Source organism: Gordionus sp. m RMFG-2023, chromosome 4 (genome assembly GCF_954871325.1).
Source record: "Gordionus sp. m RMFG-2023 chromosome 4, tfGorSpeb1-WG-v2, whole genome shotgun sequence".
In the NCBI taxonomy this organism is placed as follows: domain Eukaryota; kingdom Metazoa; phylum Nematomorpha; class Gordioida; order Chordodea; family Parachordodidae; genus Gordionus; species Gordionus sp. m RMFG-2023.
In genome coordinates, this window is record NC_088778.1 from 34,570,273 (window position 1) to 34,593,326 (window position 23,054).

At 26.6% G+C, this 23,054-nt stretch overlaps 3 protein-coding genes across 3 annotated transcripts; 2 read left to right on the forward strand and 1 right to left on the reverse strand.

Annotated features, from left to right (window-relative positions):
• The first annotated feature begins 2,266 nt into the window (after nucleotides 1-2,266).
• LOC135928876 (ATP-dependent DNA helicase PIF1-like) lies at nucleotides 2,267-4,171 on the forward strand. The gene has a single exon (XM_065465339.1). It carries the CDS (start codon nucleotides 2,267-2,269, stop codon nucleotides 4,169-4,171), a length of 1,905 nt encoding a protein of 634 aa, XP_065321411.1.
• Nucleotides 4,172-7,236: 3,065 nt separating this feature from the next.
• On the reverse strand, nucleotides 7,237-8,148 carry LOC135928877 (ATP-dependent DNA helicase pif1-like). Its single transcript, XM_065465340.1, has one exon. It carries the CDS (start codon nucleotides 8,146-8,148, stop codon nucleotides 7,237-7,239), a length of 912 nt encoding a protein of 303 aa, XP_065321412.1.
• Nucleotides 8,149-10,212: 2,064 nt separating this feature from the next.
• Nucleotides 10,213-13,037, forward strand: LOC135927790 (PI-actitoxin-Afv2b-like). Its single transcript, XM_065463976.1, has 3 exons — nucleotides 10,213-10,333; nucleotides 10,391-10,429; nucleotides 12,753-13,037. The coding sequence occupies exons 1-3, from the start codon at nucleotides 10,291-10,293 to the stop codon at nucleotides 12,914-12,916; spliced, it is 246 nt and encodes an 81-aa protein (XP_065320048.1). The 5' UTR covers nucleotides 10,213-10,290; the 3' UTR covers nucleotides 12,917-13,037.
• The last annotated feature ends 10,017 nt before the right edge of the window (nucleotides 13,038-23,054 follow it).

Below are 23,054 nucleotides of genomic sequence, written 5' to 3' on the forward strand. Positions count from 1 at the left end.
TTAGAATTTTGAAATAAATTCTTCCAACATTTTTTGAATTAGCCCAAAATTTTAGGCAAAATTTCTTTACATAAAAAAATTTGGAATTTTAGAACAAATTTGAACAAAATCCTGCTTGAGAATTCTCGAAAAAATTCTCATTTATTTTAAAAATATCTACATTAGAAAAATTAAGACTTAAAATAAATCTTCATTTAAATCTTCTATCTTCATTTAAAATAATCGACACAAATATTATCATTTCATTTTAAAAAAATCTTCTATTAAAAATTTTTTTAAAAAAAATCTTCATTTAAATATTCTATCTTCATTTAAAAAAATCTCCATGAAAAAAAAATCTAAATAAAAATTTTTATTTAAAAAAATCTTCATTTTAAAAAAATCTACAATTAAAAATTTTTTTAAAAAATCTTCATTTAAATATTCTATCTTCATTTAAAAAATCTTCATTAAAATAAAATCTATATAAAAATTTTTATTTAAAAAGATCTTCATTTTAAAAAAATCTTCATTTAAAAAAATCTTCATTAAAAAAAAATCTATATAAAAATTTTTATTTAAAAAAATCTTCATTTAACTCTACAATGTTCATTTAAATAAAATCTTTAGATAATAAAATATTCTTTTTTAATATAAAAAAATGATGATAGTCGAATCAGCTGGCCATTCACCAAAAAGGAGATAGCAAATTTTGTCTAACCACCTCTCTAGCTGCCTTATAGTCGTAAAAAAAATATGTTAACCCTAAATTTTATATTTGATTCATATATACTTCTTTTTTTTATTGTATTGATTTTATGAATGTTTAAAATTATTATAAAATAATTATATATTAAATTCATATGATGCCCTATCACTATTCACTCTATAATGCCAATAAAAAATATCTAATTCTTATTAATTTAAATTCCTGATAGTTCAATCGTGGAGGCCATATCATAAAACTCATTTTGTTCCATAAATTATTCAAGATACATAATATCTTGCGAGGCATTTCAGAAAGCCCATAATCAACGAATTATTTATTTATTAAAAATTTGACATTCACTCTTTTATTGCTTGACCCTGATGATCATTGAACTTAATATACATGACTCTCAAATTATTTTAACTTAGATTTAAAAAAACAACCAGATTGAACTTAGTATAGAACTGAAACTGACTTGATTCCTTTCTTAAACAAATGCGCTGAAAATGTTAGCGGTTTGAAGTAGAAGTCTGCATTGGGCGAGTTTTTGGACCATAAGCCTGCCCACCCAAAAAATTTAACCCGCCCGCTCAGCCCACTCATTGGTCTAAAATATTTTACCCACCCAAAATTATTTATAAAAATGTTTCAACTCAAGCCCGTATTATAAAAATTAATTATGGTCATTCTTTCAATATTTTAAGCATCTAAAAAAAATAATTTCAGCATTACACCTATACAAAAAGTTTTATAAATTAGGAAATTACTATATCAAGTATATAAAAAAATATTCAATTTAAATTATTTTGAAAAAAAATATAAAAAAATGGATATTATATGAAATTATAATGCAAAAAATATAAAAAAAAAGGGAATGACTAAAATACGCGTCCCCGAAAACTACGCGTCCCTACGCGTCCCCGGTCAAAATACAGTTTTTTTTAAAAAATAAAAACAGATTCATATTTAACTCATTAAAAGAATACAGAATATGTAAATATTATATTTTAAAGTATTTTATAACTTAGTGATTTTTTCAAAAACACTACGCGTCCCCGGTCAAAAAACCGTTTTTTTTTAAAAATAAAAGCAGATTCATGTTTAGCTTTTCAAGGAGATTCAGAAAATGGTATTAATAAAAAAAATTTAAAAAAAAAAATTTTATTTATTTTTTTTAAAAAAATATTATATTCCATACGGTAAAATTTGATATTTAATTAACTTTTTTTATCTTCTATTTCAAAGATGACATCTACTAACTGTGACATTATATAAATGAATTATTTTACCTGATAATAGTCAATTATAATTTTGTTAATATATTATGTAATATTCCACTACTTTATTAATTATTGGACGTTTGTCCTACTTAAATAGGGAGTGATTCTTAATAATATTTAATTAATATTAACAAATTCGGAAGTATTTAAGTTATGTTAAATTGTAGTTTTAATCTCCATGATATTTAGTGCCATCTATAATATTATATTTTATTTTTAAAAACATTATATTTTTTAGTTGAAATGTAAATATAATAAGTGGAAACTTAGACAAAGACAAAACAATATAATTTCAAGGATGTATACTGTTGATCCTAAATTAGGCGAGAGATTTTTCTTACGTTTACTATTACTTCATGTTGTTGGCGCCACAAGTTTTGAATATTTGAGAACTGTAAATGGAGTTTTATATAATACTTTTAAAGAGGCGGCTTTTAAAAGAAATTTATTGGTTGATGACAAGGAATGGGAAGCATTTATGGAAGAAGCGTCAACATTTTTAATGCTCATACAGTTGCGTCAATCTTTTGCCTTTATTTGTATTTTTTGTCAGCCAGAAAATCCAAATAACCTCTGGGAAAAATTTAAAAAATATATGATAGTAGATTTCGCACATACCCATACAGATTCTATTGCAATTAATATGGCCTTATCAGATATAGAAAAAGTATTGCACGACCATGGTTTTCGTTGTAGTAATTTCAATTTGCCTGTTCCTACTTTAATAGCTCACGATGATTTCTATAATAATGATCTTGAGGCAGCTGAGGCATTGAAACTAATTACTAAATTAAATTTTTTACAAAAATCAGCCTTTGATTTAATCGTTCAATCTATCGAAAATAATGATTTTCCTCAGCGTTGTTTTTATATTGATGGTCCAGGTGGATCGGGAAAAACTTTTTTGTATAATACCCTAATGTGCTACATTAGAGGACGCAACCAAATAGTTTTACCGTTTGCAACAACAGGCATTGCCGCTATTCTTTTAAAAGGGGGTAGAACAATACATAGTGGATTTAAATTACCTATTCCGATTGTTGATAACACTGTATCTCTCATGAGTCTTCATTCCCTTGATGCTACTGTTATTAAAAGGTCCAAATTAATTATTATCGACGAAGCTACAATGATGACTAAATACGCTTTACGCTGTATCGATAGATTACTTAAAGATATAATGCAAACACAGTTCCCATTCGGTGGTAAAGTTATATTATTGGTAGGCGATTTTAGGCAAACTTTACCTGTCATTCCAAACAGTTCAAAAGCATATATTATTGAATCGTGTCTTAAGTCTTCTGATTTATGGGTTTATTTTAAAGTTATCCACCTGAATGAAAATATATTGTTATCTTCTGAAGATGTTGAGTATAATTCCTGGCTTTTGAATGTTGGAGAATCTTTATCAAATGTTTCCAATCCTTTACTCCCTCCAGATTCGATTGTTATCCCAAATTCATTATTAGAAAATTCATTAATCAAATCAATATATGGAGACTCCATACAAATATCTGATATTAACCTATTTTCAAAAAAAATTATATTAACCACTAAAAATAACATAGCCTTAAAATTAAATAACGTAATTATTCAAAAACTACCAGGAAATTCTAAGATATATTTTAGCGCCGATTCTATACAAACAGACAATCCTGAGGATTTACTTAATTTCCCCATTGAATTTCTTCATTCTCAAACCCCATCAGGAATGCCTCCTCATATTTTAAATCTTAAAGTTGGGACAATAATAATGCTTCTTCGTAACATGAATCCCAGCAGAGGCTTATGCAATGGGACACGACTTCTTATCAAAAATTTACATGATAATTTCATAGATTCTGAAATATTATCAAGGACGCATAATTGCCATCGCGTTTTTATTCCTCGAATTGATCTTTCCCCGAGCGATTCCCGGTTACCTTTCATATTAAAAAGACTCCAATTTCCTATAATTCCTGCTTTTGTTATCTCTATAAACAAAAGTCAAGGTCAAACATTCGACAATGTCGGCCTCTTTCTTCATGAACCAGTGTTTTCCCATGGTCAGCTCTATGTCGCTCTAACACGTTGCAGATTTAAAAAAAATATGAAAATAAAAATATTACCTACAAAATACCAGGGCACACTTTTGAATGATAATAGAGTATTTACTCTTAATGTCGTATATCAGGACGTATTAAATTCTGTAACTTCAAGTTAATTCATCAAAAAACGTCACTACATCCACCAAAAACATCATAGACACGATACCATCATCATCATCAGTAAATTTTAATTTATACTTCCAATTTACAAGTTTTATTTCCAGTTATTTACGGCAAGTTACGAGCAAGGAAAATGAAATCAAAAAAACGACACTACATCGACCAAAAACATCATAGACACGATACCATCATCATTATCAATAATATTTACTATATTATATTTTTTTATATGGTTACAAATGTATATGTGTTGGAACCCCATAACGTTAAGTCTTAAGGTATACACAATTATTATATTTTCTTATTCATATCTTTGTCTCTTTTTTTCTATTTCTTCCTTCTTTTATTCCTTCTTTTTTTCATATCTTTGCTCCCCTAAAATCCATCTCCTACCTTCACGCGGTGGGGAGTGAACAGAAATGCTGACTAACAGGAGCCTGGTGGATAATGTAATATTTGGGGTTCCAATAAGAGACATTGTTTCCATGTAATAAATCTTAATTATTGGGTAAAATTTTCTTTTATCTTTTAAATGTGAGCAAGGTGTATATTTGTGTCCTTTATTGACAATAAAGAAAATGTCTCAAGCACCGGGATGTCTCGACTATATTTAAGAACCTGGGAGCCCTAATATCTATCATCCTTTCATAGATTGAGTTTTTAAAGATATAAAAATAGTTATAAAGGAGAAAATTCTAATTCCCCGTCATTCTTGACGGGTTATTAGCTAGTAAGATGGTAAACATCATAATATGTTTACCATTGTGATTTTTTTTGCAAATATATAATCACATTACAAAATATTTCTTAATCATAACCATTAAACAGTTGAAGAAGGGGGGGGGGTGGGGAGCGAAGAAAATATGTTTTTAAATAATTTTTATTTTTTAGACCTAAATAAGTTGAAGGGGATTGATAAATTTTTATTTAAGTTAAAAAAATTGTTATTTATTTTTTAATTATTATTATTGAAAATTTATCTATATAAGATATATAGATAATTATTAAATTTATAAAATTTCTTGTCACAACTGTGACATTATATAGTTAATTATTTTAACCAGATAATTAGTTTGTTAATATATTATGTAATATTCAACTTCTTTATTAATTATTGGACGTTTGTCCTACTTAAATAGGGAGTGATTCTTAATAATATTTAATTAATATTAACAAATTCTGAAGTATTTAAGTTATGTTAAATTGTAGTTTTAATCTCCATGATATTTAGCGCCATCTATAATATTATATTTTATTTTAAATAGCATTATATTTCTAAGTTGAAATGTAAATATAATAAGTGGAAACAATATAATTTCAAGGATGTATACTGTTGATCCTAAATCCGGCGAGAGATTTTTCTTACGTTTACTATTACTTCATGTTGTTGGCGCCACAAGTTTTGAATATTTGAGAACTGTAAATGGAGTTTTATATAATACTTTTAAAGAGGCGGCTTTTAAAAGAAATTTATTGGTTGATGACAAGGAATGGGAAGCATTTATGGAAGAAGCGTCAACATTTTTAATGCTCATACAGTTGCGTCAATCTTTTGCCTTTATTTGTATTTTTTGTCAGCCAGAAAATCCAAATAACCTCTGGGAAAAATTTAAAAAATATATGATAGTAGATTTCGCACATACCCATACAGATTCTATTGCAATTAATATGGCCTTATCAGATATAGAAAAAGTATTGCACGACCATGGTTTTCGTTGTAGTAATTTCAATTTGCCTGTTCCTACTTTAATAGCTCAGGATGATTTTTATAATAATGATCTTGAGGCAGCTGAGGCATTGAAACTAATTACTAAATTAAATTTTTTACAAAAATCAGCCTTTGATTTAATCGTTCAATCTATCGAAAATAATGATTTTCCTCAGCGTTGTTTTTATATTGATGGTCCAGGTGGATCGGGAAAAACTTTTTTGTATAATACCCTAATGTGCTACATTAGAGGACGCAACCAAATAGTTTTACCGTTTGCAACAACAGGCATTGCCGCTATTCTTTTAAAAGGGGGTAGAACAATACATAGTGGATTCTTATTTAGGTCTAAAAAATAAAAATTATTTAAAAACATATTTTCTTCGCTCCCCAACCCCCCCCCCTTCTTCAACTGTTTAATGGTTATGATTAAGAAATATTTTGTAATGTGATTATATATTTGCAAAAAAAATCACAATGGTAAACATATTATGATGTTTACCATCTTACTAGCTAATAACCCGTCAAGAATGACGGGGAATTAGAATTTTATCCTTTATAACTATTTTTATATCTTTAAAAACTCAATCTATGAAAGGATGATAGATATTAGGGCTCCCAGGTTCTTAAATATAGTCGAGACATCCCGGTGCTTGAGACATTTTCTTTATTGTCAATAAAGGACACAAATATACACCTTGCTCACATTTAAAAGATAAAAGAAAATTTTACCCAATAATTAAGATTTATTACATGGAAACAATGTCTCTTATTGGAACCCCAAATATTACATTATCCACCAGGCTCCTGTTAGTCAGCATTTCTGTTCACTCCCCACCGCGTGAAGGTAGGAGATGGATTTTAGGGGAGCAAAGATATGAAAAAAAGAAGGAATAAAAGAAGGAAGAAATAGAAAAAAAGAGACAAAGATATGAATTATAAGAAAATATAATAATTGTGTACCTTAAGACTTAACGATTATGGGGTTCCAACACATATACATTTGTAACCATATTAAAAAATATAATATAGTAAAATTTATTGATAATGATGATGGTATCGTGTCTATGATGTTTTTGGTCGATGTAGTGTCGTTTTTTTGATTTCATTTCCTTGCTCGTAACTTGCCGTAAATAACTGGAAATAAAACGTGTAAATTGGAAGTATAAAATAAAATTTACTGATGATGATGATGGTATCGTGTCTATGATGTTTTTGGTGGATGTAGTGTCGTTTTTTGATGAATTAACTTGAAGCTACAGAATTTAATACGTCCTGATATACGACATTAAGAGTAAATACTCTAATCATTCAAAAGTGTGCCCTGGTATTTTGTAGGTAATATTTTTATTTTCATATTTTTTTAAATCTGCAACGTGTTAGAGCGACATAGAGCTGACCATGGGAAAACACAGGTTCAGGAAGAAAGAGGCCGACATTGTCGAATGTTTGACCTTGACTTTTGTTTATAGAGATAACAAAAGCAGGAATTATAGGAAATTGGCGTCTTTTTAATATGAAAGGCAACCGGGAATCGCTCGGGGAAAGATCAATTCGAGGAATAAAAACGCGATGGCCATTATGCGTCCTTGATAATATTTCAGAATCTATGAAATTATCATGTAAATTTTTGATAAGAAGTCGTGTCCCATTGCATAAGCCTCTGCTGGGATTCATGTTACGAAGAAGCATTATTATTGTCCCAACTTTAAGATTTAAAATATGAGGAGGCATTCCTGATGGGGTTTGAGAATGAAGAAATTCAATGGGGAAATTAAGTAAATCCTCAGGATTATCTGTTTGTATAGAATCGGCGCTAAAATATATCTTAGAATTTCCTGGTAGTTTTTGAATAATTTCGTTATTTAAATTTAGGGCTATGTTATTTTTAGTGGTTAATATAATTTTTTTTGAAAATAGGTTAATATCAGATATTTGTATGGAGTCTCCATATATTGATTTGATTAATGAATTTTCTAATAATGAATTTGGGATAACAATCGAATCTGGAGGGAGTAAAGGATTGGAAACATTTGATAAAGATTCTCCAACATTCAAAAGCCAGGAATTATACTCAACATCTTCAGAAGATAACCGTATATTTTCATTCAGGTGGATAACTTTAAAATAAACCCATAAATCAGAAGACTTAAGACACGATTCAATAATATATGCTTTTGAACTGTTTGGAATGACAGGTAAAGTTTGCCTAAAATCGCCGCCCAATAATATAACTTTACCACCGAATGGGAACTGTGTTTGCATTATATCTTTAAGTAATCTATCGATACAGCGTAAAGCCTATTTAGTCATCATTGTGGTTTCGTCGATAATAATTAATTTGGACCTTTTAATAACAGTAGCATCAGGGGAATGAAGACTCATGCGAGATACAGTGTTATCAACAATCGGAATAGGTAATTTAAATCCACTATGTATTGTTCTACCCCCATTTAAAAGAATAGTGGCAATGCCTGTTGTTGCAAACGGTAAAACTATTTGGTTGCGTCCTCTAATGTAGCACATTAGGGTATTATACAAAAAAGTTTTTCCCGATCCACCTGGACCATCAATATAAAAACAACGCTGAGGAAAATCATTATTTTCGATAGATTGAACGATTAAATCAAAGGCTGATTTTTGTAAAAAATTTAATTTAGTAATTAGTTTCAATGCCTCAGCTGCCTCAAGATCATTATTATAAAAATCATCCTGAGCTATTAAAGTAGGAACAGGCAAATTGAAATTACTACAACGAAAACCATGGTCGTGCAATACTTTTTCTATATCTGATAAGGCCATATTAATTGCAATAGAATCTGTATGGGTATGTGCGAAATCTACTATCATATATTTTTTAAATTTTTCCCAGAGGTTATTTGGATTTTCTGGCTGACAAAAAATACAAATAAAGGCAAAAGATTGACGCAACTGTATGGGCATTAAAAATGTTGACGCTTCTTCCATAAATGCTTCCCATTCCTTGTCATCAACCAATAAATTTCTTTTAAAAGCCGCCTCTTTAAAAGTATTATATAAAACTCCATTTACAGTTCTCAAATATTCAAAACTTGTGGCGCCAACAACATGAAGTAATAGTAAACGTAGGAAAAATCTCTCGCCGGATTTAGGATCAACAGTATACATCCTTGAAATTATATTGTTTTGTCTTTGTCTAAGTTTCCACTTATTATATTTACATTTCAACTTAGAAATATAATGCTATTTAAAATAAAATATAATATTATAGATGGCGCTAACATAACTTAAATACTTCCGAATTTGTTAATATTAATTAAATATTATTAAAAATCACTACCTATTTAAGTAGGACAAACGTCCAATAATTAATAAAGAAGTTGAATATTACATAATATATTAACAAAATTATAATTGACTATTATCAGATAAAATAATTCATTTATATAATGTCAGAGTTGTGACAAGCCTAAAGACAGTTGATGTCATCTATATAATATTTTTTTAAAAAAAATAAATAAAATTATATAAATTTAAATTTTTTAGAAAAAATTTTTTTTTTTAATATTTTTTATTAATATGAAAAGCTAAACATGAATCTGCTTTTATTTAAAAAAAAAACGGTTTTTTGAAAAAATCACTAAGTTATAAAATACTTTAAAATATAATATTTACATATTCTGTATTCTTTTAATGAGTTAAATATGAATCTGTTTTTATTTTTTTAAAAAAAACTGTATTTTGACCGGGGACGCGTAGTTTATTTTATAAAAAAATAAATTTTTATAAATTTTATTTAGTTACCGTATTTTTTTTAAATTAAAAAAAACATTTTCTAACTCATATTATAAAGCTTAATAAGATTTCCTATTAATAATATTAAAAATAAGTCTTTTTGACCGGGGACGCGTAGGGACGCGTAGTTTTCGGGGACGCGTATTTTAGTCATTCCCTAATATTTGATTATCCAATCATTTTCATAAAGTTATATTAGCAATAAAAATTTTATGTTTGAGATGTACATTTTATAATTATATCCGATTACATCATTTCTTCTATACACTTTATAAATTTTTTTTAATTAAATGCCAAGGATAACATGGTTGAGATCTACAGTTTATGTTTTTATATTTTTATATAAATTTAAGTTAAAACTTTTTAAAATTAATTGTCAGGAATTGAAATGAATGCGTTTTTTAAAAAAAAATAGAATAAATGTGTTTATTAAAATCCTGTTAAAGTCATTTTCTTTATCTCTATATGAGAATTTAATTACCAACAATCTTTGCCAAAAAAATTCTTATCAAAGAATATAATTAATTAATATTTTATTATGATTATATAAAAAAAACTTAAAATATATATAAATTAATTTAATATTGTAAACTTTATTCATTTTTTTGGCAATTAATTTTCTTAAAATTCAGTATGAAATTACTAGCAAATATTATTGCCTGTCTGGTTATTCTAGGTGGGTAATTATGCATTTTATGATAAAGAACCAATTTATTGAAATATTAAATTTTAGGCTTATTTGATCATTTCTCCAAAACCAATGGCTCTGACGGTAAAATAATAATTTTCATATTTTGTAATTATATTACATTTAATCATAATTTATTATGATACCTACGGTTAATAAATTATGCAATTGATCAATTATTTTAGTTTAGTTTATATACTAAAAAATAAATAATCTTTATATTTTAATTGATATTTGGCAAATTTTAAACTTCATGAATTTCTAATTTTAGTGTTGGTAAAAGATACTTTTCATAAGTATCTACATACAGATAAAATTTATCCAAGATAAATTTTTAATATAATTATTTAAAGTGCTCATAATTTCTAATTTAGGATTGTTAAAATATTTTGAAGTGCTAAAAAATTTATTGTATAATTAAATATTGCTATATAAGGGGTAACAGTTCCTTCTCGCAGGACAGGATTTCATAAACTTAAAATTTTAAATATGACTGATGATTCTTGTTAAATTCGTTCAGAGAAAAAAAAATAATTGAAGCAAAACTTATTAATCTAATGAAACTATAGTTTAATGGTGAGGATTGGATTCTTACTCATATAATTATTTTTGTGATTTTATTCTCACAATTTTGGCATAGATTTTTTGCCTATAGAAGCATGCTAATAAGATATATTAAGATATTAATTTTTAAATGAGATTAAGAGATTTGCCAAACCCCGGGGGTTTACCTAATCCCAGTCTCTCCTAATAAGTATTTTATTAAAATTATATATATTGTAGTAAGAATATTATCATTTAAATTTAACAACAGAAAAAAAATTATATAAAAATTCTAATAATCATATCTCTTAAAAATAATTGTAATGATTCTACAATAGCAAAATACCGCTACGATAGTGATTCCACATCCCAGTCCTACAAGCCTGTCTTTTAAAAAGAAATATATCCTATTACAAAATACCAAATAATGATGAGGATTTAGATTTAGTTATAGCAATAAACCTAAAATATAGAAGAAAAAAAAGAAAACGTATTTATGAATAATGATCATTGTAGCAGCATTTAATTATTAAAATTATTATTTTCGATTTTTTCTATTTTCCATTAAGAGCTCTGGTCATTTCTTTGCTCACCCAACCTCATTAGTTTTTTTGCACGGGTCTGACACAAATAAATTATCATGGGCCGTGTCGGGAATAGTAGATCTTAAAATCCATCCTATTGAGCACTTACATTATAGCTTTTTATAATTTTATTAAGCAAAGAGATACCCTTGAACCCCTCTCTTCCATTGATAAAAATGACATCAATCTATATTTATTTTGGACGATAACATTTAATATCTTGATGATGGCACTATATTTTGAGCTTTATCTAGGGTTATTAGAGCTTAATATTTTATTAAAACCAATTCAAAACATATAAGCCTAATCATAAACAAAACTAAAAAAGAAATCTGTTGTCTAGGTAATCATACAATTATCTCAATATGTTGAATTTAAGGATCTAAGTGTTTTTATGTAATTGGATCTTATATTTAGATAAACCAAAAAATAAATCTTTAATATTTTTTTTAATATAAATTTTTTATAATTTACTATTTATCCAATAATGTAATATTGGCATCAAATGGGTCCAAGTCTGTAATTTAGCAAGATATCCTAGTTCTATATGTATTGACTTTGTTCAAAATAAAATCTAGAAACATTAAAAACTCAGAAGAATTTCTCTACTTATAAAAGAGAGTTAAACCTTTGCAATAAAACCTAACTTGCATATATTATTTTATATTTTAATAAAAATTAGAATTCGGTTGTGCAAAAGTCTTATGTGTTTACATCAAAATATAATTTTCATTTATAAATTAATTATTTGTATATAATTTCAAAAAATCTTTTGGCAATAGATGCATGATAATCCCCGGTGTCTCATAATATAACTGATTAATAGTGGTTTCTTAATTTAAAATGTAGAAAGAGTAATATCAGAATGCTTGTATACTAAGAATATATAAAACGATTTAAATGCAACGTAAAATAAACAAATTCGGAAGTCTTAAGTTCGATGATATTAAATTCATTTTATTTATTAATTGTTTTAAAATTATAAAACAAATATATTTAAATTATCTTTATTTATATTCAACACTCAAACTTGAAATATTTAAGGCAAATAATATGTATAACTTTGATAATTATAATTCAATTATAAGTGTTATGTTATCATTCTAAATCCTTTCTATATGATTTTAATTTCATCTCTATATCATAAAAATGATTATCTTTTGATATAATTATATTATGAACTTCCATAAAGTTTATAATTAAAATGATATATAGTTAAAAAATGAACAGATTATTCATATAATATATAAATTAATAATTAAATTATTTTATAACTACAGTATGCCATTTACCAGTGGATCCTGGACCATGCGAAGCTTTGGTTGAAAGGTGGTATTACAACGCTGGAGAAGGAAAATGTTTAGCTTTTAACTATGGGGGTTGCCGCGGGAATGGAAATAATTTCTCATGCAGGGGAAATTGTCAACGGGCTTGCATAAGATAACTAAAGCTTTAATCTCTAATATTATATATTTCATATTTCTTATTACAAAATTTGATTATAATATATTATATATTATAAACTTAAAATTCTATATTTCTAATAAATCGATACATTTCTTTAACATGATATTATAAATATATAAATTTACATTATCAAACAAGTTATAAAAAGTTATTAATTTTATATCTCTCAGTCTATACTAATTTCAAACTTTGGTCAACAACCACGTCAATTTATATTAAAAATAATTTATTTGAATATAATATAACTAAATAATATTACATGAAGCTATAAAAAAAATAACGAATCAAAAAATTTAAAGAAAAACTTGATTATATTTTTAAAAAGAAACAATAGTTGAATTTAAAAATATTTCTTTGAACATTTAGCCCAAATATCAAGAATTCCCTAGATGAAAGTTAGTGTGATTAATATTTAAAAGAAACCGAAGATCATAAAAGCCAACTGTTGGTTGGTAGAAGTTGAAAATGGTGATAATATAAAACTTCTGAGGTTTTTATATATGTTAAATTTTTTTAATCATTGTTAAAGTAAATAGGTTGTTATTATATTAGTAGAAGAAAGGTGGGACACAAATACAATCCTAAATAAGAATTCTCATGAAACAGTTTATAGCTATTAGGCCATCAGATCTAGATCGGTATCTGTGGATAGATTCTAAGATTCTAGAATATTAGGTATATGAGCCTTTTAATAATTTATCAATTTTTATGCAATTAAGACCAAGTCTGCCCCTGGCATTTACTAGGAGATTGCAGTTGATGCAATATGAACTAGGTTAAATCCAAATCTATTTTATTTTTCATTCATTAAAGGATTTCCTAGGTTTTAAGTCGACGAGGCTTCCTTCCAGTCATTCATTTTATCTTCATTTTGAAAGATTTGAATGAATCTAGGTTAAAAATATTTCCAGGTAAAGATATAAAAAGTACTTCTAATTATTAATTTTTTAAATGGATAAAAAGAGAAGGAACATAATAAATATAGTATTTTGGGGATATAAGCATTTGGAAATAATATAAAGAGTCTGGTTACTTAAAAAATTTCCGCCTTAAAGATTTTGGATAATGAATACTCAGATGTAGTAAAAATATTAAATATTCTAGATATTATATAGGAGAATCTAAATGTATGTAGAATATCTATTGCATAGAATAACCTATACTAAAACATTTTGATTATTATATTATTTGAATCTAAATTACACAGGTGCGTACGCAGCGGCGGAGGGGGGGCAGGGGGACAAATTCCCCACCCCCTCTTCCCGTCAAAGCCAAAAAATGCAGATGCCGGATCATATTTTTCAAAAATATTATTGTTAATATTAATCTATATTTGTTAATATTTATTCCTATCTCATATATCTATTTAATTACATTTATTTATCACATTCATCTACTAAGTTATTTTATCAATTAATTTAGATTTCAAGTTTTCCTTGGCGTAAATTACCTATTATTTTCAAATTTTAGTGGCGTATTATTTATCTATATTTCTAGTCAAAATAATAATCTTTAAAACTCCTTGTCCAACAGGGATAAAGAAATTTTAAGCTTGTCCAACGAGATCGAGTCTCTGCCATCAAGCAGTAAGAGCTTTTATGGAGTTAGAAGAGCCGATTATTAATGATATTACTGAAATATCACAATGGCTTAAAAGAAATATTTCCTCAGAAGCAAGAAAATTATTGGATTTAATACTTATTCCAAATTATTTTTCTCATTAGAATCTATTATTTAATTATACAACTATTATATGTAATACTTTTCAAAAAAATGGCATTGACTTGATTAAGAAGATGATAATAGCGGAGAACATTTTATTATAACTCAGGAAATTAGAACTAATGTTGATGAAGAATTTCATATTTTATATGTTATTGTTGAGTCAAAAGCATAGCTATACGTGTTTGATATTTGTCCCCCTCAACTTGCAGCAAGCAACATCGTCAAAACATTAATATAGGATCAGTAGAAGATTATAGAACAAATGTCCTCTCTTAAATACATTTTCAAATAAATGAATGGTTTTTAATACATTATGCAGCACTTACAAATCGGCAGATATTACTTCTACAAAAGCCTTTCCAACCTTTTTCAAATGATGATAGAAAAAAAAATATTTGTTAGATTTTTATCATGAGATGCCTTATTAGCTGAATATATATGATTAAAAGATTAGCTATGGTTGATACAGCCCCAATGGATGCTTTGCATTATTTCAAACACATTTTAGATTATAATCCCACTATATTAAAATGGTTATATAAATATATTAGCAACTCTTCCCATTAATTAACTAATGAGAGAACATTCTCTTTTTTAAGAAGAACAGAGCCCTGCAGCCAGATTTTTTTAAAATTTTTTTTACGGCCCAGCCCGGGTTTTTTTAAAAAAATTTTCAGGCCCGGCCCGGCTTTTTTAAAAATAATTTTTAGACCAGGCCAGAATTTTTTTAAAATAGATTTTATTTATTTTTGATTTATATTTAAAATATTTGGTTTTAAAATATACAGCTCGGCCGGAAAATTTTTATGCCCAGCCTGGGTGTTGTTTTTTTAAAAAATTCTGGCCCGGCCCAGGTATGTTTAAAAAAATTAAAATACTATCCGACTCAGGGGCCGGGCCTGCAAGTCTCTGAAAAACATACCTATGAAATACAACTTAAGTAGATTGAATGATTTGGATCTTTTGAATATTCATAGGCATGTAACGCCAAGCAAGGACAGATTGTTGAAAAATTAACTCAAAACATACAAAATATAATTATTCCTAAGAAACTTTTTGTGTATTAAATTATATTTCCAACATTTAAATTTTTTATACTTTATATATTTTAAAAGCTCACAGAGCTAGATAACCAAAATAAAAAATACTAAATTCACTAAAAAATTCAAAAGAGTTATTTATGATATGATCCAATTTTAATTGCCCAATACAGATATAACATAAAAAAAAACCTATTTCTAAAACGGTTTTTATAGATATAGATAGCTTTAGAGACTTAATTGATAATGTGATGGCTGGAAAATTTGAAAAATATTTAACACTTCGGGTTAAATACATGGCTAAAAATTTTGAAAATGTTAAAGATCGGCCTGGAAATTAGTAAAAAAGTAATATTATTAAGCTCTGACGTGTTGGAAATATTTAATTACGCGGGCGGGACGGGGTAACTTGCACAAAAATTAATAAATGAACGTGCCAAAATATATACACTAGTATTTTAAGAAAGGTATAAAAACATTATATACTTAAGAGTTGTTTCTAATTAGTAATTATTGAATTACGTAGAACAAATTCGGCTCGAATTATTGTTTAATAATATTCTAACTCCTTAAATTTAGCTTAATCATTTAAAGTATCCTTAAAGGATTATATTTATTCTGGAAAATGATTAATCTTCTCATGATTCTAAAAAATATATCTAGCTATAAACGTTTGGGTTAATAAATTTATAAAGATTAACAGCATTAAAAATTGTACTTACTAATTTTTTTTATAAAAATTTCAAAAATAAATAAATTTATATAAATACCAAAAAATGAAATTGGACATCATTTCATTTTTACATTTAAAAATAGCTTGTTATTTTTTTCTTCAAAATTTTTTTTAAAATTTATTTATATTTTTAAGATTTTGGTAGCAACCTTAAAAAAAAATAAAATTTATATAATTAATCTTGAAACAACATTGTGATAAATCTAAATTTTAATTTTATCTTGAATTTCAACGATATATCACTCTTCTGTTCTACTAAGGGTTACAGGCACAAGATCCACAACGAATTCCATTTGGACATGACATCCAGGGGCACCTTGGAAAACATTCTATTTCTATTTAAAATATAAAAATTAACACTAAAATATTATAAGTATAAAGCCACTTTATACATATTATTTTAAGATATCCAGCCATATATAACATACGAAAAAAAGCATTTTAAATCACAATGATATGGAGGAATTAAATCATTTATAAAAAGGATTAGAGTTTAGCAATATTACTAGACTAATGAATTGCAAAAAAAATAATTTTTTAATTTCATACTATATAAATTACACAATTTATATAAATTATGGCCCACTAACACAGCTATTAGAGACAACTTTACTCAAAGAAAACGCGAATTTAAAGGGAAAGAAAATGAAAGCTCTGGAGTAAAGGGTTATATATAATGTTGAAAGAGCTCATTGTAATTATAAAATAATATAACTATATTTTACATACCTCTAAATCTTCCATCCGTAGTTGTTAGTGTATCTGAAATTTAGTTATTTATATTAAACGCAGATATAATTTAACTATGTGATGAATTATCAATTAAATTAATAAATTATAAGGTATAGTCCAGCAGCGTCACTAACCTTTGCAATATTAATAGACTCAACTAAAAAAAAATTTATGGAGACTTGGGCACCCATACCCCCTTTCTTGGGTCTTCGGGCCTGTTTGGCCTTTGGCCAGGTTTTATTTTTTACTTAAAATTTGAAATTTGAAAAATGATTTTGAATTTCATATTTTGTCATTTATGCATCATATAATAAACATTAGAAGACACTTCTATAGATAAAATTTTTTAATAAAAAAAATTATTCATCTATTACAATATTAAATATTTTAAATTGTTGATAGAGATGTTGGTTAATTTGCAGTCATAAATAACACTCACTGTAATGTAGTAAAATATAGCAATAAACTAGTTGTATATTATGTAATTAGATATGGTTATTTATAATGATTATATATTTATGTTTAATATAATCATTTGTAAAGTTAACTAAATAGCACCATATAATTAAATTCATAATCTTTGCATTGTATAAATTAAAGATAGAATAAACTCTGTTATAGTTTATTATAAGCGGATTATTCAATGTAAACTTATATCTGAATTTATCATTTTAGATAAATTGATAAAACAAAAAAATAAAAATCTTTAGAAGAAATAATTATCCATATATTGAAGCCTTGAGTTATTTACACGGTAAGGATGCCATATTAAAAATGAATCATTTAGTAACTAGAAAATAAGGACCAGTGAGATATGATAGAAGCAATTAAGATTTTATATATTATTGTAGCACCTCAAGTTGGTTTAATATATCTTAAAATAATTGTAGTTTGTAATAATATCAAAAACTCGTAAAAAAATATAATGAAAAAATAGATCTATTATGGATTACATCCATTATGGGATGAGTAATATTATGTTTAATTTCAATAGATTTTAAATAAATAGATGGCGTTATTGTTATTTATATTTATTATCAAAAGCATTGAATAGCAAATGTTTATTAAAATATTATCTAAACAAATATATCTTAAGTGGCATTTATATTTTAAAACCTATTTATATAATAGAGGATTATCAACTATATAAATCTGATAACCTTTTATAAATTAATTTATTATATCGTTGCTTAGAACTATTTTTAGGATGAGACATAGTAATTAAATTAAAAAATAATATAATATAGTTGATTAGATTGAACTCAGCTAATTACAATATAAATTTGTTAAATTTCAATTACTAAATAATTATATTTATTTAATTAGGTTTAGCAAATAAATCAAATAATAAAAATTTAGCTTCAATTGTTAATGCTATACTGAAAATTACATTATGAGTGATATTGATAATGATATTCCATTTTTAACACAGCAAGCTGACATAGTGAAAACATAATTTACATGTATTAATCTAATTTATTAAAATAATATAATAATTAAATAGCACCAGGCGCGTACGCAACGGGGGGGGGGCAGGGGGACAAATACCCACCCTCCAAAGCTAAAAAATGCAGATGCCGGATTATATTTTTCAAAAATATTATGTTAATATTAATTTATATTTGTAAATATTTATTCCTATCTCATGTATTTTTTTAATTAAATTTATTTATCACATTCATCCACTAAGTTATTTTATCAATTAATTTCGATTTCAAGTATTCCTTGGCGTAATTTACCTATTATTTTCAAATTTTAATGGCGTAATATTTATCTAAATTTCTAGTCAAATAATAATTATCTCTGAAACTCCTTACAGGGAGAAAGAAATTGCAAACTTGTCCAACGAGATCAAGTCTCCGCCATCAAGCAGTAAAAGCTTTTATGGAGTTAGAAGAGCCGATTATTAATGCTATTACTGAAATATCACAATGGCCTGAAGGAAATATTTACTCAGAAGCAATAAAATTATTGGATTCAATACTTATTCCAATTTTTTTTCTCATTAGAATGTATATACAACTATTTTATTTAATTCTTTTCAAAAACATGACATTGACTTGATTAAGAAGATGAGAATAGCGGAGAACATTTTATTAGAACTCAAGGAAATTCGAGCTTATGTTGATGAAGAATTTCATATTTTATATATTATTGTTGAGTCAAAAGCTGAGTTATACGTGTTTAATATTTGTACCCCTCGACTTGCAGAAAGCAAGCTCATAAATTAACATAAAATCAGTAGAAGAGTATTAAAACACATGTCCACTCTCTTATATACATTTATAACCCAAATAAATGAATGGATTTTAATTCATCCAGCACTTACAAATCCGCTATTACTTCCACAAAAGCCTTTCCAACCATTTTCAGATGGTGATAGAAAAAAAATTAAATATTTGTTAGATTTTTATCATGAAGATGTTAAAATATCTTATGAAGCCTTATTATCTGAATAACTATGATTAAAAGATTAACTATGGTTGATCAAGTGTTGTTAAACGGGTCGATTTGAGCTTATTTTTAAAAACGGCTAACTCAATATTTCAGCCAGAAAAATATTATCTAAGCCTCGAGATTTAGTTAATAGATGTTCAACCTTTTATGCTCTTCCCAGAAGTTGAAAATATTTTATTAATTCTTTTACGTAAAAAAATTTCTAATAATGAGCTAATGGAATCTTCATTTAGATGCTGTATTAATTTAATTTAATTATTTTCTTCTTTTTCTAATAAATTTTTCAAAATAATCATTATCATCATCAAGATTTGTCACTGAAATTAATGTTGATGAATTAAATAATTTAATGATTTGTAATTTTCCCGTTATTCCGTTAAATGAGCTATAGCAGCCACTTCCTGATCAATGGTTAATAGGATTTGATATGCGTCTAAATTTAATGAGGCATAAAGATTATTATTTAAATAAATATTCTCTCTAAATCTTATATGCACTAATATCTCATTGGAAAAATTATTGTCTATTTTTTCAAAATGACATTTTATCCAACTTACCTGGTTTCAAAATACACTTATGTTAATTGTAGTGTTATACTTCGAATGCTATAAACATTTGGATAAATCTTTCAACATCTGGTCGATCTGCTATTTCTTCATTTATATATCAGCATTTATATCATAATCATATCCCAATTATCCCTTATAATGGCGATTTAAAACATTTGATTTTAAAATATACGGTCAGGCTAGACTTTTTAAAACTATTTAGGCCCGATAGGGATATTTTTATTAAAAAAAAATTTCAGACCCGGCCAGCCCCGCGTATATTAATAAAATTAAAATAAGGCCCTGCCCTGGGGTCTTTGAGTAAGATATGGGCATTTTAAAATATTTATGAAAAATGGTCGACTCTTACTCTCTCGTTTGTGGGCAAGTGTTCTCGTTATTAGCTGCCATTTGCTGCAATGCCTAAACAAAAAAGAATAAAAGTTTATTTTATAATTTTACATGCATCCCACTTCCTTGATGTAATTTTAGTGGAAGAATGGCGATTAAAAAATTAATAATATACCAATAATTAATCATTTTTATGAAATTTTGAAAGATAATAAATTTAAGAATAGTATTTTTGTAATCAATCCATTTCAGTTTTTCGTTTTGACTGGGTCATGATCATAATCATATCAAAGAGGCGACTGGATAATTCTCATGAATGACTATTATTTTCTCTTGATTTTCCATATATAAATATGAATTTTTCGCTTTTATTACTAAAAAAAATTTTTTTTTAAAACCATTTTAATAAATTTGAATAATAATTTATTTAAAATTAAAATAGTAGCCTAAATGTTTTTAAAATAATTATTTTTAGAATTTCTGAATATTTCAGATTTTGAAAAAATTTAATATTATCCTTATTAATGACTAATCTTGATATCCAAATTTCTGTTGTAAGGAATACACTTATAAAGATTTATGAACATGTTTAATTTAAAAAAATATATTATTTAAGCATTTAAATAAACAAAGAAACGGTATAACTTATATAATTTGGAGAAAAATGTGTAGAAAATTTCAGGAAAAATTTCTCATTTCGAAAACATAAAATATTTTGCTAATTCCAATCGTGTTATTCTAACCTTTTTCCCGTAAATCTGCCCATTTGGTAACATGAGAGGAGGGTTGGTATCATACAAAATTCTACAAATCAAACGGGATTGAGTGCTGTGAGCAAATGGAAGATCTCGGCACAATAGGGCCATTTTAGAATTACACACTGGACATCGGGGGTCGGGCAAGTAGCTACTGCTAGAAGCAGATGATGTGTTAGAAGTAATATGCGTAGATGGGGTAGAGACAGCTGGAATAAGAGCAGAAGATAGAGAAGGCACTGAAGTAAAGGAAGTTGAGAATATAATAGCGGAAGTAGAAATATTTGTTAAAGGCGTAATAGGAGTCTAGTCGTCAGATGACAAAGTTGAAGTATAAGCAGAAAATATAATGGGAGTAGAAGGAGATAAAGTTGACGATTGCAGGCTCTAGTGAAGCGGGAGTTGCAACAGCAGGTAATAGACATGAAATAAAAGCAGATGATAACGAAACAGGAGCCGTGGCAGCCGATGAAGTAACTTTTTTGCGTCGCTTGGAGGTCGCAGAGCTTGTCGCCGGATTTTCTTTGTCCTTGCAATAAGAATCGTATTTATTCGTATTGCATTGACTTTATTTTATTTTAAATTAACAAGTTTTAAACTAATATTCAAATATATAACAATAAATATTTGTGTCATGTGTCATAGGAGTTTGAAAATTCAGTTTGTTAAACTAGGTTTTTTTTTTGCAAATTTGTAAAACTTAAATCATTTATTTAGTTTGAATCATGTGTCAGCATGTTTAAAGTATATACCCTGTAAATTTCAGACAATTTCGCAGCAAAGGAAACCCCTATACGTGTGGGAAAAAACAATTCAGACAAATTCAGGTGGTCATTTTAAAATTAAAAAAGAGGCGATATGAAATGATTTAAAATTTTAAAAAATTTACAAAAAAAACAATTTTTTTTTAAATGAAAAAAAAATAATCATATAAAATAAAACCAATAAATAGGTAAAAATGAATAAATATGGGGCATTATGATGTACGATAACATTTGAAATACATATGTTGCGATGCGTTGATAAAAAATATGTTATACGATAATAAAGTTAATAACGGATTCAATAAAAAGGTACATTATTTTTAAAATAATTATCTCTAGCTTTATGTTAAATTAGTTATAAAACTGAGTTGTAATAACGCTGTATTAAATAACGCAACGCTTAAAAATAATGCGATTTTTAACCTATTCTTTGAAAAAATTCAAAAAAGTTCAAAAATAACGATTATGATAATTGTCACTTTTCTATCATAAATCATCACATAAATTTTAACTTAATATTTACAATATATATTTTTACCTATATGCTGACTAAATAGATCAATTTAGTCGCTAAAGTTTTTAGTCGATTTTCATGACTATGACTATTAGTCGTAGTGGAAAGAACTCGACTAATTAACAACACTAATCATGGTCATTGACTTATTGGTAGATTTTTAACATATTTATACCTTTTAAAAGATTTAACAACGATAAAGTATATTAGGGGGCATTGTTGCATTGATAACAATATTTATGGCAAACTAAACAACTCTATTCGGATTGACGATTTCAAAATATTTTATAAGATGGACCAAGTGTTTACATGACAGGATATTTGCTGGATGCAAACCCCTCTCGCTATACATACCCCCTAAAAAGAATTTTTTTATTAATAATTGTACTACCTTCATCACTTAAAATAGGAATTTAACTATCAAAATATTATGGATGTAAAAGAGTTATTTTTTTTAAAACATTAATAATTTAATGAATTATTATGGTATATTGTT